The sequence below is a fragment of the Castor canadensis genome, chromosome 5, assembly GCF_047511655.1.
Source record: "Castor canadensis chromosome 5, mCasCan1.hap1v2, whole genome shotgun sequence".
NCBI classification, from domain to species: domain Eukaryota; kingdom Metazoa; phylum Chordata; class Mammalia; order Rodentia; family Castoridae; genus Castor; species Castor canadensis.
The window spans coordinates 139653050-139679249 of NC_133390.1; the positions used below are offsets into that span (position 1 = coordinate 139653050).

The following is a 26200-nucleotide window of genomic DNA, read 5'->3' on the forward strand; positions in this document are numbered from 1 at the left end:
TGTAAGGGCTGTATCTTTTCCCACTGAACCGTAGACGCCTTGCCTTGCCGGTGCTTTATTTATCTGGGGAGTGATGACTCTAAGTCTCTGATTAGCTTTTGTTCCAACTGTGCTCCAGATGACGGTCAGTGTCCACAATATGGCTTGGAGCGCAGAACCTCTCGGGCCTGGGGATTTCCAAATGTCAGCATGTGCGTCTCTTTGCCTTAGGGCTTCCTCTCAAAAGGCTGAAGGTTGCCTTGTGGCCAAATATGTCAGGGAATAGCAACTTCTTAAGAACAAACTTCCACCAATGACTTTTGTTTCACACTTGTACCACAGGGTGGGATAGCTTACATGTGTATGTTCTATCTGATTTTCCAGCTCCCTGTGGTCCTAGTTGTTTATGGTGGTGACTGTCTTTATTACACAGCCTGAATTGACCTTCTGTTTCCTATAGTACCTCCCCACTGATTCTGATATTCCTTTTACCTCTCAAATAATATCAACTAAAACCTCTCAAATAATTTCAACTCAGACTTGAGTTCAACTAAAGCTCAACTCAGACCTTGAACTCAAATTATGTCTTAGTGTCTGCTTCCAGGAGATCCCACACTAGAAAGAAATGAATTATCAAACTAGCTCATAATTCAGGGGTCTATGTCACCTACTTCCCATTTGTAATGTGAAAATGCTTTAACTATAAACCCAACACATAGACTACAAAGATAAAGAGAAAGACCCTAAATAAGCAAAGAGTTTTCCATCTTTCCTTCCCTCTTGCCTGCTCCTTGATGACTCCTTGAAGAATTTATTGAGCAAATTTAGGAGATGCAAACTCAGATGGCTAAGGAGCTAGGTAGGTGGTGTATATCTGTGAAGCAGGCACCAAACAATTGGAAATGTTTGAGTCTGTGGCAAACAGCGTGTCCTGGGAAAGATCTCATGTCCTCCTTTTCTTTTTCCTCCTATTTTTATATTGGCCAAACAAAACACATCATGATTCAAAGACAAACATAAGAACTGCCTCTGTATGATAGGTGATATCAGATTCTTTGTTTAGATGGATACCACCTTTCATAGGTAAGTTTTTCTTTACAGCAGACCAAGCAACTGAAATACTTGGGAGGAATACTGCCACTCAAAAAGTCTACAATAGTGCCCAAAAAATATCACTTTGAAATAGCCCAGGGAAAAAGTCAAAGAAGGAATCATGTATTTTTCATTGTACTCACTTTCCTTTCTAAAACATCTACATGCTGTCAACTGAAGATAAATTATCACAATTTTTCTCTTAAGTTTTGGCATGCTTGGTGTGTTTTTTGCAGGACAATCATCCTTGAAAAAAACCTTTTCAATTGCAACCAGGGAAGCTACAGATGGAGCAGCAAGAAATAGCCAGACTTGAGATGTGATGGAGAAGTTCAGAAGCCCATGGAAAATGACAGGAGTCACCCAGGGAGGCTCTGCGTTGGGTAGCATCTGCATTGTAAATGTGGGCAGAGGGCACATGTCATCTACCTGCCTGAATCTCTTATTCCTGTCTTTGAAAATCCATGACTACTGGGAAAGGCACGCATATGCCCAGTGTTCCCTTGGGCTCCTGCTGACATCTGGTCCTGGGTTGGATGTGGGATTGTTTCTCTCCACCCATACAGTAAATAATGTGTTAAGGAAATAAGCTGTTCGTGTGTTGGAAGTTCAACCTCAGCACTCCTTAAGGAGTCCAGCATCTATCGTAAACAAACAAAAATGTCATTTTTTTTCTTTTGCAAAATTAGACAACAAGAAGGCAAAATGGGTCCTGTGAGTGGGTATTGGTACTAGTGGGAAGGAGGAGGACGTAAGTAAAGGGTGTAGGAGGTGAATATAGTGGAAATATTATGTATGCATGTATGAAAATGGAAAAATGAGACCTGTTGAAGCTATTCCAGAAATGGTGGGGGGAGGGGAGGAAAAAAATGGGGAGGAGTGAATTAAAGAATGATATATTTGATCTATTGTAAGAACTTTTGTACATGCCACAATGTACCCCAGCACACAACAAAGAAAAAAAAGGAGTCCAGCATTGAAACAGCAACAACACCGCCTACCACCCAATCCTGTTGGTAGATGTCCTTTGTCTACTGCCTTGTGTCACTCAAATTTCAGGGTCTTCACTGCATTTTGGATGGGATGACACTCAACAACAGATTGTCATAACCTAGCAATAAACCATCAATTTTTTTATTTCCTAAATAATTAGGCCCTCCCAAGTGTAACCATTGACTTTTAGTAGGTGATAGTTGCTGTTCACTTCAAAGACTGTTTCCCATTCCTACTTGTGTTTCTGGAGCCCTCCTATCCAATGTATAAATGCTAACTCTTTGAAGGTGTGAAGTCTTGACTTGGAAAAGTTACCCTCCACAGCCTTCAGGTCACTTGAAAATCTGGTTTGGAAGCTTCTCATCTTGAGGAAACATAAGATTTAGGGTTTTAAGTGGGGTGCAGTGATTCACACCTATAGTCCTAGCTACGTGGGAGGCTGAGATTGGGAGAATTGTGATTCAAGGTCAGCCTGGGTGGGGGAAGTTCCTGAGACCCCCATCTTGATGAGAAAAGAGCTGAGGGAGGGGGTGTCATATGCCCAGCATCTCAGCTATAGTGAGAAGTATAAAATAGGAGGACTGCACTCCAGCAGCCTGAGATAAAACTAAGACCCTATCTCCAAATAACCCAAGCAAAAAGGTCTGGAGGCATGGCTCAGGTGGTAGAATGCCTGCCTAGCAAGCATCAACTCCTGAGTTCTAACCTCAGTATTGCTATTTTTTTTTTAAATTAGGGTTTCAGGGGCTTTTCTTCCATTTTTTACCTTCTCAAAAGGGAATTTCCAGTCTCACAAAGGTGAGGCTGACTTTAATTTGCAGGGAGAATGAATGAGTATGAAAATGTTATAATGAAAGGGAGACCAGAGGTGTGCTGGTAAGTGCTTAACAACCAGCTGTTCGAAGGGGACATGAAAGATCTTTACTTGTGGTGTTTGCCAATTTTCATATCTGGTTTCATGCTATCAGTGTGAATTTTTGCAATGCTTGCTCCTTTGAGGTAACTATCTTAGAGAAAGTTTCCCAAAGAAGAAGAAAAAAAGCTGTCATTGGATCAATTGTCAACCATCTTGGCTATAAAAGAAAAAACCATGCAGCATCAAGGTGAATCACTATTTAAGGTACAATAGATTGCAGCCAAATCTCTCTTGACTGTCCATTCTAAAGTTGGGTGCATTAGTTTTCTAGGGCTAACACAATCCAGGTGGCAAAAATAACAGAAATTAATTGCTTAGCCATTTTGGAAACTAGAAATTTGAGACTGGAGCATTGGCAGGGGGCACTCCTCCTGAGGGCAGGAGGGGGAAACTGTTTCATGCCCTTTCCCCAGCTTCTGGTGACCAACTGGTCTTTAGCCTTCCTTGGCTTGTAGCTGCATCACCCATCTCTGCCTTCACCTTCATATAGCACTTGTCCTGTGTGCATGTCTGTGCCCAAAATATACTTTTTTCTTTAAAAAATAAGGATACCAGTCATACTAGATTAGGGGCCCACCCTACTTCAGTATGACCATATCTTCATTAATCATATTTGTAACAACACCATTTACAAATAAAGTCATATTCTGAGGTCCTTCAGCACATGCACATTTGGGTACACAATTCAACCCTGTAACAGAAGGGGTGCATATGATCTTGTATTTCTGTTCAGACCTTTGAAGAATCCAATAGCACAGAAAAACTTCTCTATACAAGGGCCGAAAAAGACAGTGTGAATATAGACATTATCCAGGGTAGAAAAGAAAGAGGGGGTGTTAGGAACTTTCTGACTATCTTCTTACCCTTCAGATTCTGAACCTTTTCAGCAGAAACACATTTCTTAGTTTTGAAGCCTTGTCTGGAAAAGGATATATTGCCTAGCTTGGGGCCAAAATTTCCCTGACAGCATTGGGATCAAGTAGCAGTTAGAGCAGAGGCTAACCGGTTATGGCAAGGAAGGGTGCTGTGGAGCCATGTCTAAGTGGAAACACCACCTGAAGATAAGCCCCAAAGAGGAGAAGTGTGGATCAAAGAGAAGGAGACACAAAGCCAGGAAGAAACAGACCTGCATAGTTGGATGACATGAAGTTCTGAGGTCATTGGTTAAGTGTCAGTAGTGACTGACTGGGACAAACACTTTCCATTTGTCAGGCATTTTCCAGTGCTGGGCACTTGAATGTTTATCTCATTCACACCTCACAAGAATACCAGTCCCATGAGGGACTCTACATTGTGATCATTTTATAGTCAACAAAACAGTCTCAGCTGGGTAAATTTACTTGCTGATTGATTCTCAGGCACTGAGTGGTGAAGTGAGGACTTGATCCAGGAATACTCTGATCCCCAAGCCTGGACTCATGTCTTATCTGAGGTGACCCCTATCCTGAGGTCTCAGAGAAGGACCCTCCTTCCCTCACAATGTGGTGCTACTCTGTGTTTCCTTTCTGCCCTCTCTTTGGAGGCTCTGCCTTTGTCCCTTTTCTTTGACTCTGTCCACTCCCGGGCTAATCTCAGGAATTCCTAGCTGTACAATTTATTGTTCAGACCTCCTGCATGGGAGCATTGTGGAGTTGTACTTCTGGCTGCTGTCGCTGGATCCCTCATCCAGTGTGAGCTAAGACCCCATTTCCTGTGGGCTGTTTCCAGCCATCCAGTGAACATGGAGGAATGCTAGTAGGGCTGGTCCATTCTTGCCCAGGAGGGTTGATTTTGACTGAAGACAACCTGTGGGTCCTGCAGAAACTTCCTTAGAGTGGGACTGCAGTCTGGTATCCTCCCTCCTCAACACAGGGGTCAGGCCACATCACAGTCTAAAGCCTTCCCTGCCATCTCCTGTCCTTCCCCCATTTTGTCCTTCTGAAGTGTCCCCTCCTGTAAGTATCCTGCACTGTTAAACCCATTTTGCTGTTCATTTCTCATAGGACCTGAGCCAACACACAGGATAACAGCTACATCTATGTCCCTTCCCTGTCTCTTTATCTGTTGTATTGTCACCACCTCTTCACCCACCATGTCCCAACTCAAGAGTGGACTTGGGCCTTCTGGTGTCAGAGACATCTTTACCTTGTTTACGCCATCTGCCATGGCCTGAAGTGTGAGCTCTCGAGGCCCATCCACTGTCTTCCCGTTATCTGTAGGGCCCCAACTAGCACTGTAGATGTCAATCAGTTGAGGCATGTGGCTGATGGAGGAGGCTTCGATGATGTCCGTCATGAATGGCTGGTCCAGCATCCGGATACCTGTGAACAGGTGTGAGCAGAGAGAACATCAGGTCTCAGGAGACATGAGGGTGGAGAAGAGCTTGGGTCCTGGGTATAGCAGGAAGAGTTAGTGACCTTGGATGCACTTGGGAACTTTGTGGAATCCAAGGATCAGAAAGGATGTATAGAGGATTCCACATACTCCTTTTTAGATTTCATTCATATCTTTCTTTATATAACTATTTGAAGAAAAAATTATTACTTTAACAAACTTTGCTGGAATTCCTTATGGGGAGAGGTCAACTTTGTTGAAGAGATTCCTTGATAAGCCTATTCTAAGTGGAAACTCAGCTGCCAGGGATTCAGTGTTGCCAAGGTTCATAAGAGAATTAAAGCATGACAGGTAGGGGAGGGGAATTGATATTTGATAGTTATGAAGAATTTCCACAGAGCAGAGGGAAGGGGCAGAGGACAGGGGCAGGGGCAGGGACAGTACAGGAGTGGAATGAGGAAAGGGGAGTTCCAGTTCAGAGTAGCTGAGAGGAGACATAGGCGAGGACAAGAATGTTGAGTGGGTTATTCTAAATGGTGTTAGTAATGGGCTGTATCATACAGCCCTCTTTTTTACTCTCCCCATGGTATATTTGTGAATTTTGTGGTATTCTCTGTGCCTTGTGGGCATGACTTTTTGGTGGGAAGGAGCGGAGTCTGCAGTGCAGGACTGAGTGGGGGTAAACTGGAGCAGTGCGTAGGGACACAGGGAGAAGGGGTAAGGGCAGCCTCTATTCTACTGTACCCACAGTGCATATCACCCTTTAGTCATCCACAAGAAGACTCTCCAAGGATAACTCACCTGCAGTCAGTGGAATGGGCCTTCTGTCCACCACCACTACCCTCAAAATGTTGCCGATTGGACCATGCTGTTCTCTACAGGCTTTGTCCCCTTGATGTATCAGTTGATACATTATTCTGAGTGTTGTGAAGCCCACCTAAGTTTTGCCTTCCATGGGGGATTTAGGTGGTTAGATTATGGTTTGAGTGTGTCTTCTAAAGGTTAATGTGCTGGGAACTTAGTACTTAGTGACAACATGAGAGGTGAGACTTAGTGAGGGGAAATTAGGTCATTGACAGCACTGCCCTTGGAAGGGATTAATGCAGTTCTTATGGAACCCAACTTGGTTCTCATGAGAGTGGTTTTTTTTTTTGTTTTTTTTTGGTGGTGCTGGGGTTTGAACTCAGGATTTCATGCTTGCTAGGCAGGCACTCTACCACTTGAGCCACATGTGCAGCCCAAGAATGGGTTGTTACAAACAGAGCAAACCTGGACGTTCCCACTCTCTGGCTTCCTGTGTCGCCATGACATCTCCCTTTTATGCATTCTTGTCAGGATATCATCCACCATGAGGTCCTCACCAGAGACTGAACCAATGGGGCTGCCTGATCTTGGCCTTTCAGACTTCAGAACTGAGTTAAGCTTTTTTTCTTTTCTTCCTCTTTTGTGGCAGTACTGGGGTTTTAACTCAAAGCTTCACATTTGCTAGACAGGTGCTCTACCACATAAGTTATGCTCCCAGCTCTTTTTTGCTTTAGTTTATTTTTTCAGATATGGTCTCATGATTTTGCCCAGGGCCAGCCTAGGATGATAACCTCCTACCCCTACTTACAGATGTGCACCCCCAAGCTTGGCCTAAAAGTTTTCTTTATGCATTTCCCAGCTTCTGTTATAACAACAGAAACTGACATAATACTGGGATTATGGAATGAAGGGTCTAGACTGGGCACAGCCAAAATATGGGTCCTGACATTCCTTCCTTGTTACCTGTGGTCAAAGGAAATTATTACTCCAGTACATTATTTCTCAAGCATCACTCACTAGCAATATATGCAAATCTTTAGATAAGGACCACTCAGATTCCTCCAGGACATGAGAAATGGACATGCAATTTCTTTCTTTCCTAAAGGCTTATAAGTTTCAGACCTCAGGAGACCTCAGGTCTCAGTCCTCCACAGTGACCCAATGACCACCCCTTGTACTTGGATTGCAGTCACCCTCAGTGTACTCTTACCTATCACAGTGGTTGATTTGATGTTTTATATACCACCAGACAGCAAGGCCTTTGAGTACAGTGGATGCATATATTTTGTTCATTTCTGTGTCCCTGGGCATCAGCCTGATGCTTGGTACTTGTCTTAAGCATGACAAATATTTGGTGAATAAATGTTATTACTTTATTTAGTTGATTTTCAGCAGAAACAACAGGTTCAGAAGAACAAATAATAAGATAATAATAATAACTGTCCATTCTCTACCAGTGACCCATCAGTTAGGTCACCCTTTTTGCCAATAAACATCCAATTGTGAATTAACATCCTTCTTCTTGGAGGAAGCTTAGTTAGGATAAACCTAGTGTTTGGTTTGAACTTTTTGCAAGCTAAGTTTTATGGTTCAGTTTATACAGAGATAGGAAGTTTAAAACTCTACATTTTGCTTTGGTCCCACCTCTATTTTTTTATTTTAAAAATTATATAAAAGACAGCCGATAGGCTATGGAATAAACTGAGCACAGCTTTTACATATCATGTCTGCTCTGTGGATGGGAAATGAAGAGAAACCTGTGTTCACTTGACTGCCTGAGAAAGCTCATATGATCTTGAACTTGTCCGGATGGCCAGGACTAAACAACCCTCTCAATGAGAAAGTGGGAGAAATTCAAACCTGACCAAATGAGGCCTCGATTGTCCCACCAGCCAGCTAATGGCAGCTGGAATTTTGTCAAAGCAGGGATTTTGCAAGGCACCCAACTATGCCATGCACCCTCTTTCTCTTTGCAGCTCTGATCCTTAAGCCTCTTTCCCTCTTCACCCACCCCCATGGGCTCCCTTCATACTGCACAAGAACATAAGAACTGATGCATATTAATCTTCTGACTGCTCTAGCATCAAGGAAGCAGGGGTGGTCACAGACCAGGAGCCAGGCTCATTTGTATTCCAGAGCCAGGCTCCTGATGTTTCTTTAATCGTGTTGAGCTCAGGAGGAATGAGGCATGCATTAATTGAATGGGATATAGTATTAATTTTGCAAGTGACCTGAGGGTTTTTAGGGAGGGTCTCTCCTTTGCCCCTGGGTACTCTAGGAGCCATGGGGTGGTATGTGTAGAGGAAGATAGAGACAGATGTTGAAGGAGCTGGAAGTCAGTGTTGTCATATCTGTAAAACACTTTGGTTGATGGGATTTGATGGGTGAGGACAGACACAGATTGTACATTAAGCACTTCTGTCTAACTACAGTCCCCCAGGCAGACTCATATACCATATGAATGTCCAGCTGTGATCCCCCTCTTCCATTCACTTAGAGGCCTTACCTGCCTACCTGCTCAGCTGGCACCAGGTCTAGCTTTGGTACCATGGTGAACTGTGTGACCCAGTGGATTTGAGCTGAATCCTCTTCTCTGCTTCTGTTACCAAGGGTGTGACTTGTACGTGGCATGGTGCAGGCTATACCTCACCATCAAAAATTACCACTTTTTATGCTCATGAATATTAGCCCTGAAGGCTAAGGAGTAAGTTCACACTCATCCAGGTTTTAGGATTCAAAAACTCACCCATCATTGGGTTATGGTGATTTTTATTGGCTTGTTTAAAGTCTCAGATGAAATCTGTGTAACCTCGCTGAGGTGTTATAAGATTTATTGACCAACAATAATAATAATGACAAAATATATGAAAGGAATTTATTGTTGGTAGGAAAATTTCAAGGCATTTTGATAGTGATCAACAATGTGGTTTTCAAACTCTACAAAATCTGCTTTAAAATTATTTTCATTTTTAATAAGCATATAAAAATTGAACATTTATGGAGCACCCTGTGCTGTTCCCTATGATACACGTGTGCATTGTGTAATGTTCAAATCAGGGTAGGCTTATCTGTTTCCTGAAATAGTCATCATTTCTTGTGTGGAAAATATTGATTGAAGGCAATCATGGCTCTACTTTTGGGGTGGCTCTGAGAGTTTCTGCAGAATCCCACGTCAGTGAGGAACTCTATGGAGCCCCACTCTCAAGTCTGTATTACTCGCTGATATCTTGCTCTATTCTGCCCCTAGTGCAAATTATTGTGTGATGTTATCTTGCCTATTGCTCATTGACTTGGTCTCCTAGTTTGTGAGCTGGTGTGGGGGCAGGGGCCTGGTCTGCTGGCTCACTATGCATCCCATCACTGAGACAGGCAGCCTCACATCGTCGTGGATTACAAAACTGGGCTGAAGGCAGCAGACAGAGTCTCCTAAAAGGTTTGGTGCTGTCTTCAGCTTTCAGAAGTAAAATCTGACAAAGTTGCTGGCAACACTATTGGGAATCTTCATGATTTATATTTATTGTACATTTATTTGGTTATATAAATTTTGAATAGCACATTAAAAATTTTTTGTCTTGATCTCTTTGGTCAAAGAGGTCAAACATTGATTTAAAAATTAAAATGAGAGAAAGGAAATGATTGGGTTCTTTTCTTAGTTACTTAAAAGCATTTTCAAAATAAAAAAAGAATCTTTTTCTTCAAAATTCATAAAATTAAAGACTTGGGTAAGGGAACATAAATAGTTAGGCTTTCAAATAATGTTTTTGTGAAATTATTAAAATGTCAAGACCACTCTAAGATGCTTGGGACAACCCTGTATGTCTGGGTCTCCATGTCACAGAGTGGTTACTCTTAAGGAGCCAGACACCTTTCCTCCCTCCCTGTGTGACATCCAGAAGAGATGGTAACAATAGGGGCCATGCAAACAGGCACCAGAAACCAGAGAGAGCTCATCTTACAGAAGGGATTTCCAAGAGTCACACACGTCCAAGGGCAGAATGGACATCACAGAAGGAAGTTAATGTCCTGTCTCTGAGGTGTGCAGTTCCACACTGACCCTGCTCCATCAGGAGAGGGGGAAAAGAGTTTTTCCAGCATAGGGACCAAGTGCAAAAGGATTCCAGAAATTACAAGTATGTGGGCTCCATATTTACTTTTGTTCTCTGTAAAAGAAGGATCATAATAAACAATATATGTCATATAGAATATATTATAGTAATGTGGTAGAATTGTAAAGAGCATTAAATGAGTAAAGGGTTTTATATTGTGCCTGACAAACAGGTAAGAGCCAATATATGTTAATTATTATCATCATTCTTATCAGTATTATAATTGCCATTTATGCAAGCATTAGTGGGTGTAAGGACTAGAGAACCTTTAGAATCTTTTTGGATTCCACGATTTTGAGATTATGATAGGTAAATGGAAAAGGCAAGCTCCTGGAATGCTACACACTATTTTCAATACCTGAATGACATGTGAGGTTGGTAGATGGTCTCAGTGCTCTGTTACCCTGGAGCATCCAAGATTCTTGTGTAAATGTGCCTCTAGTCTGACTTCACTGCCAGACCCTGTGTAGCTCCTATTGATATGCTGTTGGTGCTGATTTAGGACAGCTCCATGGTACCCTTGAGAGGGAACTAAGATGAAGGATTAGGGAGGCTTGGGTCTCCTTGGAACAGATCAAATTGGGATGAAGTAGCAAAGGTGAGCTAGTACTGATAGAGATGTTTTTACATCCTGGATGGAAATTCCATTGGCTTTGAGTCCTTAGATTGTTAATTTCCTAACTCCATTGATCCACCCATTCTCTCATTCAATTATTAATCTCTATTGTGTATTAATGGACTGGCTTATCCATATCTACTATTCAGCCAACAGGGTTTGAGCATCCATCCTGAGCCAGACCCTGATATAGGTGCTGCAGCAAGAGCAAACAGACAGGGCCTGCCTTCACAGGGACTGTTGTCTGATGGGAACAATGATAGTAATCAAATAGCCATACATGGGATGGCTAATTTTATGTGTCAACTTGGCTGGATAAAAGAATACCCAGAGAATTGGTAACACATTGTTCAGGTGTGGAGGTGTTTCCAGGAGACTGCATGTGAGTGTGAGGAGACTTAAATGGGGAAGATCTGTCCTCAATGCGGGCAGGCACATTCCAGTCAGAGGCCCCATCAGAGCAAAAACAGAGGGAAGGCAATTTGGGTTTCCTCTCTCCTGGAGCTGAAGCACACTCTTCTCCTGGTCTTGGAAATTAGAACGCCAGCTTCTCTGGCTTTTGAACTCTAGGACTTATACTAACATCCTGTGTGTTCTCAGACCTTTAGATTTGGACCAAATCACATGAGCAGCATCATCCCCAGGTCACCAGCTTGCAGATGGCTCTTCATGAGTTTTCCTAGCTTCCATAGTCACCTGAGCCATGCCAATCCCCCCATGTAAATTCCTTTTTATCTATCTATCCATCTATCTGTCATCTATCTATTATCTCTCTCTAATCTTGATTAATAAAATGCACAAAAATACACAATAACCAACAGTAGTATGCTGGGAAGGAAAAATTTAGGGCACTTTTTTACCAAATACAGCTGAAGAAATTGGCCAGAGAGGTGATATTGGAGGAAGCAATGGGGCATCCTTACAACTGAAGAAAGAAGAGGAGATGGCCAGGTAAAGCACAGGGAAGGTGTTCTGGGCAGAGGAAAGAGCATATACAAAGGTCTGGGAGAAGAGTAATGGCTAACTTGTGTTTTCTCAGAGATTGACCCATGTATATATGGGAATTTAGTGTGCAACGAACAATAAGTAGATCACAGTGGCAGGGCTTTTTGCATAGATTGTGTTTGGAAGATTGGGTCCCGGTATGGAAAAAAACAAAGCTGGGTCCTCAGCTAGCACCACACATAAGGGGACAGCAGATGGACTCATGACCTCATGTGAAAGTTATGGAGCAGATATTTTCATTGGCTAAAGGCTATGTTACATCAAGAATGCCTAAAATGAAAAATGAGCCAAGGAACCCAACAGGTAACAAGCACATGAAGAGCTGTTCAATCTTTAAAAAAAATTTATTTTAAAGCTGGGTGCTGGTGGCTCACACCTGTAATCCTAGCTACTCAGGAGGCAGAGATCAAGAGGATCATAGTTTGAAGCCAGCCTGGGCAAATAATTTGTGAGACCCTATCTTGAAAATACCCAATATAAAAAAAGGACTGGAAGGGTGGTTCAAGTGGTAGAGTGCTTGCCTAGCAAGCATGAGGCCCTGAGTTCAAACCCTAGTACTGCCCCAAATAATTTTTTTTAACCCAAGTTCTCAGAGTGTAGCCAGGTTGACCTTCATTTTTCGATTCTCCTGTCTCAGTCTCCCAAGTGCTGGGATTACAAGAGTGTCCCACCCTGTGTGACTAGGCTTTTTATTTGTTAGACTGGGTTAATAAAGACTTTCACATAACTGCCAGTGCCTCTCTCTTGGAACATCCTGGAGACTGCCAAAGACCAGCAATGATCTCAGTTGGCCACCAGGTGGCGATTTAGCCCTCCCTAGATCAAAAAGCTCTAGAAAGGCAGATTGGAATAGTTTTTAGAGAGTAATAAAACACCAGGCAACTTTCAGAATTGTTGGCCTAAATGGGTAAAATATCTGCATCTCAAATTTGTAAGGCTGAGGAGCCTGAAACTCTGCTTTTGTTTGCAATTTTTGAGTAACTGTGGTTCCCTCAAGTGGAATTCCTTTGACCCTCCTGGGGTGTCCAGATGCCGGAGGCTCTAGAGGGCATACCCCAGTGCTTGGAAAGTTAGAACTAGAGCAGGTGGCCACAAAGAGCAAAGCTAGGCTTTGGGGAATGACAAAAAGGAAAAAGGAAGCTGGCTTGCCCAAAATCTCTGTGATTGGGCACAACCCCTACTTGTTCTGTTCTGGATTGCTGTGAGGCCTGAATATCCCAGCTGTGTCTGAGACATCAGGCTTCATTCGGCAGGGGAGGCAGAGCCTCCTTGGGCCACCCTGATCTCTGCTTGGGGGCATTCTCTGATGAGCTCTGAGCAGGACATGAACAGGTGAGGATGTTCCCAGCCCAGGACCACCCCCATGGGAGTTGGTGGATTAACTTCCTGGGCTCCTCACCTTGATGTTGGGGGACCATTCTGTGGGATGTCACCCATAGTTCTGAGCGCACCAGTAGGGCCGAGCCCCTGTTACCCATGAGACTTACCACCTCATTAATCTACCCTTAGTTGGCTTCCCTCCCTTGGCTGTCTTCTTCCCCCATGTCCCACTGGGATGTCTTGGGATCACCTCCTTCAAAAACTGCTTACACTCAAATCCTTGTCTTAGGTTTTGATTTTTAGGGAATCCAAACTAAGACAGATACTGATGAGCAGCTCAGATGTTTTCAGAGTGCAAGTCGTAACAGAGAAAAGAAGAGAGAAAAAATAAAGAAAAGAAAGTGACAATAAAAAGAAACCCCCCATGCACTTCCAGAAAGCCACCAGCTAACTCTTTCAACTTTTGCAGACTGTTGTTCTACAAATCACTTTGTTCAGAAGAGTCAGTTACTTTGGTCATGTACAACCTTCAGAACTATTCTGAAGACAATCATTGTGAATGAGAAATTCGGGTTTGAAATTTTCAATTGCCTCTAGATCTGTTCTGTGAGTAAAGAACCTGGCTGGCCTCAGACAGGTATGGAGGCTGGCTTATAAAACATTAACTAAGTGCTACTCTTTCCCCTGAGCTCATAATGGCTCCTGACATTTTAATGCCAGCCTTTTGGATGCACGCAGAGTAAAAAGAGCTAAAACCCAAGGGGCAAAACTTCCTTGATTTTCATTTCAGAAATCTCCAAATGTATTCCTTGTGAAATTCTGCACCCGGCTCAGGCAAGTCTCAGCTAACTGTGTTGAAAGCCGTTAATGGTGGGCTTGTAGAGGTTACACTTATCTTATTTAGGCTCCTGGAAATGCAAGTGTCAGCACAAAGTAGGTTTATGGCTCCATTAAATTGCTGGGAAAAAATATCAAGACAGTTGTTTAAAAAAAAAAAAAAAAAAGAAAAACAAAGTTGGGTGACTCAGCCCGAATAAATTAAGAACCAATTTGATGCAAAACTTGGCATGAGCCACTCCATTCTCGGGCATCTTGTTGAAAACTTAGGACTCTTTCTTGCTCTGTCTCAGTCTCCATCCATCTGTGTCTGTGTCTGTGTCTGTGTCTGTGTCGTCTCTCTCTCTGGGTGGATGTGCTGGTTTGTAAATTCCCAGTGACTTGCCACTCCCATTTACATGGCTGTAGCTTCTGTAGAGAGGAAGTTGTTAAATATCCAACCCAATGAAACTTCATGAAAGGTTCTAGGTAGAATATATCTTCTTAAAGATGAGATAGAGTGTGCAGAACATTTGGAAGGGCTCTGAGCATCCTTACAAATAATTTGCACATACCTGTTTTTCTTATACAGCCTATATTTGAGACTCATTAAAATATTATTGATGGCTGGGTGTGGTGAAACACACCTGTAACCTCAGCACTTGGGGAGCTGAGACCTGTGGCTAGCGAGTTGGAAGCCAGTCTGGGCTAAATAGCAAGGCTCTGTTGCAAAGGTTCAAAAACCGGAAATCACTTTTTTTTTTTCCTGCTAGAAAATAAGATCATGGTTACTCTTGGGCTTATAGGTGGGAACTAGGGAGCATGAGGAGAGCTTTGGGGGCTGGTTAAAGTTTTGTTTTTTTGGTTGGTTACATGGGTGCTGCCTTTGTGAAAATTCATTGAGAGGTGTCTATGATCTGAGTGCTTTTCTGTGTTTTTCACTTCAGTAAAAAATTTAAAAATTTATTGCTATGCAAGTTAAAAAATATCTTCACTCTTGCTCAATTTATGGACCATAGTTCTCCTGATCTAGTAGAATTTTTTTTTTGGCTAGGCCCTGCCAGGCTGGGCACCAGAGTGTGACAGCTTGTGGAGCTGGCTGCCCAGCATGGGCACCTGCTGTTTGATGCGACCAGCTTACCTGCCACCTTGGAGTTGTATGCTACCCCGACCCCACAGATATTGTTGTTAGCGGCAGCTGAAACTTCTCCTGCACATCGGGTTCCATGGCTGTGGAAAAAAATAAAGAGGTGACTTCAATCCTATCAGCTGGAGACAATTTGATTCTTTTCCATGGTTCATCTGGGGTTGAGCTAGCCTGTGGGCCACCTGATTTTCTGTGTGTATACCAACGTCCTCTTTCATCCTCCCCACTCTTACCAACAGCCTTCTTGACCTTGGGTTGTTTCTTTCATAAAGAGGGTTCTAAGAACATTTTCAACTTAAATGTTTGATCTTTACTTTAAAATGTGAAGTATCTTCCTGCAGAAAGCACACATTCAGGTTTTCTTAAAAATGAAACACTATAAAACAGCTGTGTGCTGCTAGATCCACTCTGATGTTCCGAAGTACTAGAATTGTGGGCCGGTATGTGTTTTCAAGGGCATTTCAGCACACAGGGGTGCAATGCGTCAGTTCCTGACGGGATGGTGGTCACTTCCCTTCTTTGGGTCTTAGCCTCCCTTGAGGACCTATTGAATGCTACAGATCCCTACTTTTGCCCAGAAATTAAAAAAAAAAATCATACACTGGCAACATTTTGCATACAATTTCAAGGGCTCTACAGAAACCCTGAAGCTTAAGAACCCCTGGCATTAGGTGAGCTCTTCAAGACTTGCTTGATTTTAAATACTGACAAGGCCTTTTCAGAGCTCATGTGCTATAAATTGGATCTGGAATGTCCCTCTCAATGCCCTTGTGTTAAAAAAGTTAAAAGGTCCTCAACATGTTATTGAAAGCTGGTGGAAATTTTAAGAGATGGGGCCTAGTAGGAGGTCTTCAGGCCCAAAGGGATTTATGGGATCTCAGTCTTCCTTCCCCCTTTCTCTTTTTGCTTCCCAGCTGCAGTGAAGTGAACAGCTTTGTTTCACTGCACACTCCATGCTGTGATTTTTCTGTCTTATCACAGACCCAAAAGCAACACAATTAACCAACTATGGACTTAAAACCTCTGAAACTGAAAGTCAAAATAAATCTCTTCTTTACACGCTTATCATCTCAGCATTTTGTTATAGTAAGAGAGCTGACTAGCACATCATGTTCTAGAATGTTCTCTGCAACAGACATTGTAATTCCATTAATTTTCCCCTTTTTGCTCTTTTCTCCTTCCAAAGTGTTCTAAAAAGTTCAAAACAGTTCCTCTCCTCCTATGTGCATTTCTCCTCTCCTTGAATTGGGCTGGTTTAGTGATTTGTTTGACCCAGTCTGCTTCCATCCCTGGAACCCCACAGAGGAGCCTATAGTGTTGGGCAAGTCTGCAAAAACATGGAGCCGTTGGGAGACAGTGACAACTAGCATCCTCCTCAGCTCCACCCACCTCAGATGAGATGTTCCATGTGCCAGGGGAGCCGCCTTCATCCTCTAGCCCTAGACAGATTACCGGTCCAGCAACGTGTGGAGAGAGGCCACCCTTGCTGAGCTTTGCCCTCCTCCAAGGGCTGTGAGCAAATACATGTTCTGTTTTAAGCTGCTGCATTTTGGGGTTTGTGAACTGACAACAGAAAACTGAAACAAGGATAAACCCAACTCAGTGAGAAGACTGTGTCTTAACCCCCAAACAGCATTGAAGACTTGGAAGATCACGGTTCAAGTCGTCTGAAGTTGGCAGCCCTAACCCTCAAAGGTCTGCGTTAATGGTCCAGGGATCAGCTAAAGGACTGAAGGGGCCACACAACCAGTCTGTTGGAATTGCGTGAGCAAGGCCTACTGAGGGGCCAGGTGGCAAGCACTGGTGGAAGACTAGGAGATTGTGGCACTAAGGGGCATACTGGCTGCATATCTGTAGGAGTTTATGAATTATAGTGTTGACTCAAGTACTGTTTGGGGCATCCTCTAAGGGCAAGGTCAGCTATTGCACTAGCCCTTAAAAATCATATTCAAAGGTGGAAAAAACACCCCAAATTTTAATATATTAAAATACTTATGAAATTATTATCCAAATGCTTATATATAATATTCAAATATATTCATAACAATATTTATATTATAATATAAATTATGAAAACAAATTTATTTATGTAAATTATAATCTATTTATCCTTATAAATATATTTGGATATTCATTATATATTATAAATATGTATAATTTCCATAACATATTTACATTTATAGTTACATCTTTTTTTTTCCTCATGTGAGCAAAAGTTAATCCTGTCTCTGTAAAGGTTTCTTATCTCATGAACTCAAAATTCTCTTTGGAACAAGAATGAAATCTGTTTCATGTCCATGTAAACTCAGTAGTCACCCCAGAGTTTGCCCTTGTGTTAAAAGATCAGTGAAAACTTCAAGGGCTGAGCAAATTATTATCCACTTGTCTTTCAGGTTTTCAGAAAGCACACTGAGGTTTTGAGGGGGCTCTTAGTTATGGTTTAACTTGATGGGGGAGTGTATCATGGATATGGCTTTCCTGACCACTGTGTACTCCAAATGCTAAAGAAACTGCTAAAAAAAGTGCTGAGGAAACAGCAGGAAGCTCACACATACATATACTACAAAAAGAAATGTACAGACACTTTATAGTGAGTCATATGTTCTTAGAGTGTGTGTACTTAAGTATATATTTGTGCCACATCTATGCATACATTTTAAGTTATATACTTATATATTTATATGCAACATATACTTATACATTATATATTCATCCAAATATAAAGTGCATACATATTTTATATAGTGTACATATATTATATTTACATTTTTCTATTTTTTTGTTTGTAATGACACGATTGTACATATTTATGGGGTACAGTGTGATAATTTTATGTATGTAAATAGTAGTACAATGTATAATGATCAAATCAGGATAATTAGCATCTCTCTCTCCTTAAACACTTATTATTGTTTCTTTGTGTTGGGAAACTTTGAACTCCTCTCTTCTAGTTATTTATGAAATATGTCATAAGTGATTGTGAACTCTAGGCCTCCTTCTGGGCAGTAGAACATTATAGAACTTATTCTTCATATGAACTGTATTTTGTAACTGTCATCTAGCCTCTCTACCCTTCATAGCTTCTACTTTCTATCTCTATGATATCAACTTTTTTAGCTTCCACAGAATATACTCATCAAATTTGGCTTCCTCACTAGCTGTTTTGTTCACATGGAACAAATAAATATTTAAATAAAAACTTAAAAAAATCAATCCCATGTCTAATTGACTAGCATTAATTTCCTTATTACTTAATAATCAACCTGGACAAGTTCCCATTTCCAGGGCCTGAAATGTACACTTGAAGCCTTGTCTGTAACAGTCACCACTTTCACTGACCACAGACATGTGATGGAGGCCCCATCATGTGTGGATCCCTGTGGAGCATGTAGGTGACTAAAGAGAGAGCCCGGAAGAAGCAGAGCACTTTGTTTGCCTTGATCTTTTAGTTCTCATCAGAGGGCTGTGAGTAGGCACTGCTCCATGCTACAGATGTCCAAGCTGAGTCTTGGAGGGAGGGATAAAGGACCTGCTCAAAGCACACAATGAAAAAGTGACTGGGTCAGGTGTGAGACCAGCGCCCCAATACTGGACCACCACAATCCTTTCTTAAGGTGAAGGGTCCATCCTGGCCTCAAATGGCTCTCTAAAGACTGGAGGGCTTATACCTGTGAGCTGGGCTAGGAAATTAAAGACAGTGAGTCATGTATGTTTAATTTTGGAGAGGTATGTCATGGGCTTTCGAAAGGAACATATGAAAAGACACAATTTATTGCTGAATTAGGCAGCAATAATTAATGATCAACAAATGGACACCATGTGTCTTTGCAACCTGGGCCTTTGTGTGTTCTGCTCCCAGTGTCTCAAATGTCTTGCCCTCTTGAAATTTTTTTTTTTTTTGGCAGCACTGGGGTTTGAGCTTAGGGCTTCACACTTGCTAGGCAGGCGCTCTGCCACTTGACCACTCCACCAGCCCTGTCTTGCCCTTTTGATCACCTAAGCAATGGCACTTGCTTCCCTGAATGTCAGGAAAATCTTTTTCAAGTCCATTTTCACAGGGCCACTTTACTTTCTTAAGAATCTCAGTAGCTTCCTCCCTAGAACTGAGCCTAAGCCTTCGAGGAGGGAAGAGCTGTAGCAGGTGAGGGAAAACACTTGTGGCATGGCCTGCCCCCTAATAAAGGTCAATGGGAGGCAAGTGACCAGGGTCATGGGTATGCTGCATTGCCAAAGAGGCCACAGTGCACCACTTTCCCAGATTCATGCTCTTGACAATTTGATGCTCTTGTTCCTCCTATGAAGAGTTGACATGTATTTTCCCTGACCTTGAATCTGGACGGGGTTGTAACTTGCTTTGGCCAAAAGAATGTGGTAGAAGTGGTACTTTCTCTTTCTCTTGAAATTCTGCTTGTGGGCATTTGAACAAGCCCAGGTTAGCCTACTGGATGATGAAAGACATGCAACTTGTCATGCTTGTCACTCCATCTGACAGCCATCATACTCCAGACACATGAGTAAACCCATCTTAAGCCAGAAAGCCCCCAACCTACCAGTTGACCACAGAAGCCAACAGAATTGTCCAGCTGACATAATTATCCAACATTTAGTATTGTCAAACTGCCATTTCTGCTTACCCATTTGAGGCAGAATGGTATTGAATTTCACTTTACATTTTTCTCATAACTTGTCAGGTAATCTTTGAAGTACATATACACTGTAGAATGGATGGTAATCTACTGATTAGCACACGCACACTTCATACAGAGCAATGATGTTTATTGTTTTAAGCTACTGACTTGTTATGCAGCATTATTAAGTAATAGAAAATTGATACAATAGATAAGAAAGTTAGAGAGACAATTCTGGTTCACTGTGGGGAGTTGGAGTTCCAACCTGGACTGTATTGGGCTTTCCTGGACAGTCTGCATTGGCCCTTAGGGTGTCCTACTGAGAACTTGAGGTGCTGTCCCCAGCCCTGCAGATGTTCTGAGAGACAGAACAGGCACACTATTTCCTTCCACTCTGCTGGCCTTTGTACTAGAAAGATTCTGTTTTCTCTCTTGTCTTTTCTTGCCCAGAGCATGGATTTCTACATGTACTACATTCAAAGCATGGTGAAGACTCATCAGGCAATGTGAATACAATAACTATTTACCTACTATGGGCCTGAAACTGTGCTAAGAGTGTTTTATGGATTATTTAATCCTCACGGTGGCCTATTACTATCTTCATTTTAAAATATGACCAAACTGAGGCAAAGAGCTCTCACTTCACATTTAGTAGCCAGAACCAGAATTCCAACTCAAAACTGTCACTTCCAAAACTCTGCTCTTACTTAACCATGACCCTTACCTATCATCTATTTCTGACACTCAAAACCATGCAGATCAAAGGTGTGGTGGTTAATTTTATGTGTCAACTTGCTGGGCCACAGAGTATAAGGACATTTTGAATTATGAAATATTTTAAGATTATCAAAAATTTTGATGACTAACCATGAATCTCATATGGCTGGTCACCAGACAAGTCTATCAAAGCTAAATAGTTTCCACACTTTATATTTTTAAAAGAAACCTTTATGGATATAATTAAAATCCTCTCTGAGATCATTCTCTCTTTGCTTCCTCAGAGTTTCATGGTTAGAATAGTCATGCAAATTTTTATGTAATTACCATATAATCAGATATGTGTAAGCACAGATATCTCCATTGCTTGCTTTGAAATTCTATATAAATATTTCCTAGGATAATATCTATCTAAAATTTGCTTTATTCACTTGTATTTTTTGAGGTTGACTCAAATTCTAATTCAACCATTTTTTAGTGCTATATAGCAGTTCATTTATAAATATGCTATAATTTGTTTATTCATATTCCCAATGAGAGGCATTTAAACTGTTTGCAGTTTGCCTGCTATTGCAAACAATTTTAAAAGAATATTATTCTGTTGTGCATGGACTGGTAGAGTGACTCAAGTGGCAGGGCCTAGCAAGCATGAAGCCCTGAGTTTAAACCCCAGTACTGCTCCCCCTCAAAAGATATTTATTCCATAGTGCACATGTGGGAGAGTTTCTCTCTGGGCATTTATTGAGTGACTACATGTTGTGTGGATATATACCAAGTCCTGAATGGTGGTAGGAGTATTCCTCCTGATGCTTAAGTCCTTGCCAACACTTAATGCTGCCAAACTTTGCAATTTTTGCCAGTCCAGTTGGTGTGAAATGGCATCTTACTGTTTTATTTTATGTTTTCCTCACTATCAGTAAGGTAACCTTTTAATTTGTTAATTGGTTCAGGTTTTCTTCTCTGTCAATCACTTATAACTTTGGTCCACTTTATTTTCTATTGAGATGCTCATATTTTTTTCTTTGATTCTCCTGGAATCAAAAAAAATCATATTTTTTCTCCTTAATTCTCCTGGAATTTTGAATGCTCCATATATAAGGTGGATGGATATATTTCCCCCCATGAGAACAGCTCCACCATTTACTGAATGCCTTTGCCCCATCATTCTTTGTTTTTATTATTTGTCATGTACTAAGCTTCCTTTTACATGGGGCCTGTTTCTGGGCTTCCTAGTCTATTTCTTTGAACTTTTTGTCACTCCCTGCTTTCATTCTGTTCACTCTTGATTATTATGATTTTATAACATTTTGCTATCTGGTAAACAAAGTTTCCCATTTGCTGTTGTTCTGTTGTGGATCTCCCCATCATCTTCTTTTTCCTTTTTACCTTCATGACCTTCCTCCCTTTCTTCCTCCTCCTCCTCCTTCTTTGTCTTCTCTTCTTGGCCCTTTGCTTTTCCATATCAATTTTAGGTTTTGTCTAATTCCATTGAAAAATGCTACTGAAATTTTGATTGAAACTGCATTGAATTTATAGATTAACTTGACATCTTTATACTGTTCTATCTTTTTATTCATGAATTTAACTTTGTCACTCTATACTTCAAAAATGCTTTCATGTCTTTGCCAAGTTTTATCATTTTCTCACATCTTAGATTTATAATTATTTGATTAGTTATGGGATGTAGCACAGTGTGGGATAAACAGATGATAGACAGCATTACTATCTTTTCCAGACTTAGAGAGAATATTATCAAAGTTTTACATTACAAATAATGTTACTGTAGGTTTTTGGTAAACAGACTTTATTACTTCACTTATTTAATAATTATCTCTCCAGCTACACTCAGGCTAGATTTTATCCCATTTATTGAGATTTTATATCAGAGGTTATATTTTTTCGAATGCAATTGGTTCCTTTTTCATGTTCATGTATTTATTTTTGCTTGAGTTTCTCCCATCATTTATTTCTTCTTTATAAATCGATATTATATCTCTTCATTTATTACTCTAAGCAAACTACACATAACTTAAAATCTTTTCCAAGTCTGCTCCACAAAATCAGGTTCATCTGGTATAAATTCATACTGCAGTTTTTAATTTTATTGGTTGAGTTTTGGAGATATTATGGATTGCAGGGTAATTTTGAGCTGGAGATTTTTTTCCCTTCCTCTTTCTCTTTAATTCTTTGAGCTCCTTTCCTGGCTATTGATTCTATTATTGCTTTGTTGATGCCTTGGTTCCGAATTCCACAGTCAGATTCTATGGTGGGCTTTCAAGGCTCTGGATCCATATTAGGGTGGGGGGTGAGGAGTGAAGGAAGCAGATTCAGCCAGCAGGGCAGTATGCCACTTGGTTAGTTTACAGAGGCTGTCTTTGTCTTCCAGTCTCCCTGTATCTATAGACTTTAGAAAGCCACAGTACCATAGTGCCACTGCCATGTCTTCAGAGACTGAAACTTCAATGTTAGATATAGCGAAGCTCAAATGCAGTGGTCCTTAGCTATTTTGGTATGGACCATATTTGCTGGCTAATGTCCAATGAGCTTTATAGGGTAAGGGTTTCAAGAGACTACTGGTCAGGATAGGTGAGGATGAATAAGTTAGATGAAATAGGTTAAGAAGAGGTAATGTGCAAGAATGTGCAAGGCTACTTCTGGGGAGCCCCTGGGTCTGCTGACCAGCATCCATTGTTTTCTGTAGAAGTGAGGAGGCCCTCCATCTTTCTGAAGCCAGCTGTATGTTTGTTAATTTCTCTAATCAATCACCCTTGTTTCACATATACAAGACATCTTTGGCTATAACTCCTCTTTTGATCAGTAATGCAGAAACACAGGCACTAGACTCTTGCCAGAAAATTCAACTTGGTATTAAACATGGTCTGGTTTCTGTCAAAAACTCAGATGAGACAATGGGTGTCTGGGTAAGATGGGTAAATGACTGGGCCATCCCTCGAATGCTTTGACACATATTCTCCTATCACGCTATCTAGTTGAGGAAGGCTTATAGAAATCCCTTTTCTGAAATTCACATAATATGTAATGTCAGTTGGGGAGTGTCTACTGTGTGCCAGGTTCTGAACCAAGCACTCTGTATACATGTCTCTAATCCCCAGTATAGCTGGTACAGGTAGTCCCATTTTATAGACAGGGAAATGGATTTGGGGATCAATACTTTCATACCAAACAATTCATGTAGCACTACATTTGCCCATCATAATTGACTCCCTTTCTTCTCTCTCAAGAAGAGAATTATTGCCTTGAGGAATGTAGAAGTCATCATATTGTGTATACAATATTAATTTACAAAGTGAAGATGCTTATACCAAGGCACAGGTATTTCTTTCACAATCATTATCCTTTTCTCTACAACCCCTAAATTCGTATTATGTCTATTTCTTTTAGCCAAAGAGAAACTTAAATAAAGAAAACTTATCTAATCCAGGGAGGAGGTTAGAATTAAAAAAGAGAAACCGTGGTGTTCCTCCAATGGCTTTAGTAGTTAACAAAATTATGTGGATGTAGAGAGGGTTAGTTATAAACAGCAACCTTTAAGCTAATGTCTACTTATGAGGTAGTCTCAAAGCTCACATGAAAAAAGTTACATTAGATTGTTGAAAACAGCTTGAATTTTATTATCCAGGAGGTGATTTCAGAATTAGTCCATAAAGACATAAGGGAAAGATGTTCATCTCTTCCTAAACCATTAAGTGCCACCAGGGTAGTGTATCAGTTTACATCACAGTGAAAATAGCAAGCCAGAGAGGAACAATTTTTCTCACATGTTCTTCCACAGCCTGTTGCATAGGGTTCTTCCAAATGAAATATGACTTTTATTGAGAAGAAAGCTAATCACTGAAAATATTGCTTACTTGAAGGCTTAACTAATGCTATCAATCAAATTAGCTCACATACAGTGAAATGTTCTTTGGCATCCGTTCATCCCCCACCCTCACCCCCATTTTGGTGGCTTGGGTAATAAGTGCATTCTTTCTTCTTGAATTTGTAGTGAACTTTTTGCAGCCAGGAACTGCATCTAATCCAGAATCTCTTACTCTTTAGGACTGGATAGATAGAGTGTGCTGCATCTTCTGATGCTCCATAAATATCACCAATGGCAGGGATGACATTTCAGTGGTGAATGGCTGTCAAAGAAATGCTATGCAAGAGGGATTTTTATGGACAACAGCACAGTAATGGAATACAGATCTGCAATGCATCACCAAACATTGACTTAACAATGAGCAAGGCTGCAAGATTATTGACAAAATGTGGGCTGCAAACCTTGCAAGTAGCATGAAGCCCTAAAATGGACAGATGTCAAAGCCACTCAACATTTCAGCATGGCTGAAAAGGTAAGCCAGCTATCCATCAACTAGTCAATCAATATTTACTGAATGCCAGCCAGGAAAAAAAAATGTGATTCTAGGATCCTGATGCCTCACAGCAAATCAATTGCATCTTCCCTGCACATTATTGATGCTCATTAAATTTGTAATATTTTCTGCCTTTTGGTAATTTGTGTTGCTCTCGTGATTATTTTGTTTGTCCAAGTGTATTTTTCTGAACACAAGCTAGGAGAAAATGATACTCTACAAATTTCTCAACTGTGTTTCAGATATATCCTTAGAGCCTAAATACTGCATGTAATTATTAAATAGTTCTTTATGGAATAAAGATACTGGCTCTGCTTAAAAAAAAAGAGAACAATTCTATAAAATACAATCAAACACAGGGCAAGTCATTTTAATATACATAGTCACTAAAAGCAGTTCTGCATATGTATGAAGTTTATTTTCATAAGCAATTCTTGGCTTGGAGTTTAAAATGTGTTCTTAAAGAAATGTACACTTGAAAGGGTGTAAGTTAGTAAGGGAGCACAGAGGGTGTGATGCAGTGGTGTACAGTATCAGGAGAGCTGTGTTGCCCTTGAACTTGGTTTCCCATTCAGGGGAACATTTTACTTGCTCACTTGAGGGTGTTTCTTGTGGCGTGTTTTACTTTCTATTTTTCACAGCAGTGATGGAAAGCCACTTGCTGATTCTGTTGCAGCAATTGCTCCTGTATTCTGAGGAGCTTTGTGGCAGGCAGCATGGCCAGAATAGTCAATAGTAACACCCTTTTCCTGGTCACCAGCACTCAGCCTTTGTTGGAGTCTCAGTGAAGCCTGAAATAAGCATTTCTCAAGAGCCCCAAGATGCTGAAGAGACAGGGTGATTGGTTTGGTGCCCCTTATCTAGGAAAGAGCACCTGAAGAGGCCATGGCATGCCTCTGTGGCTGTGAAGCTGGTGAGAGGGTCCTGCAGGAGCAGCAGCAGATCCTGAACCAGCCAAAAATAGGGGCTGGGCTCAAGGTTCCCATGGCCTCTGGATAAGCATGGCTCTTGAGTGCAAGGGAGAGAAGGATCCTCATCTATGAACCTGGCCTAATTTTTCATCCAATCACAAAATCTCTCTTTTTTCTTTATCTTAGCAGCTTATACAAACCTTTCCTGTCCTACTTTTCCCATGAACCCTTCTTAGACTACGGCTCCCTGGCCAAGTGTGATGGTTTACATTTGTAATCCTAGCTACTTGGGAGGCAGAGATCAGGAAGATGACAGTTTGAGGCCAGCCCAGGCAAAAAATTAGCAAGACCCTTTATCAAGAACAAGCCAGATGTGGTGGCTCATGCCTGTAACTCCAGCAATGCAGGAGTCAAATATAAGAAGAATGCGGCCTAAGCCCAGTTTGGGCAAAAACTTGAGACCA

General features: G+C 41.3%; 1 protein-coding gene across 2 annotated transcripts in view; it reads right to left on the reverse strand.

Annotated features, from left to right (window-relative positions):
• Positions 1-26200, reverse strand: part of Pcsk2 (proprotein convertase subtilisin/kexin type 2) — a 280435-nt gene that overhangs the window by 32812 nt on the left and 221423 nt on the right. For both annotated transcript variants that reach the window (XM_074074280.1, XM_020154667.2), the window contains exons 7-8: positions 15102-15190; positions 5105-5280 (exon numbers count right to left, since the gene is read on the reverse strand). In XM_074074280.1, the coding sequence (XP_073930381.1) occupies positions 5105-5280; positions 15102-15190 (265 nt within the window). The remainder of the gene's footprint in view (positions 1-5104; positions 5281-15101; positions 15191-26200) is intronic.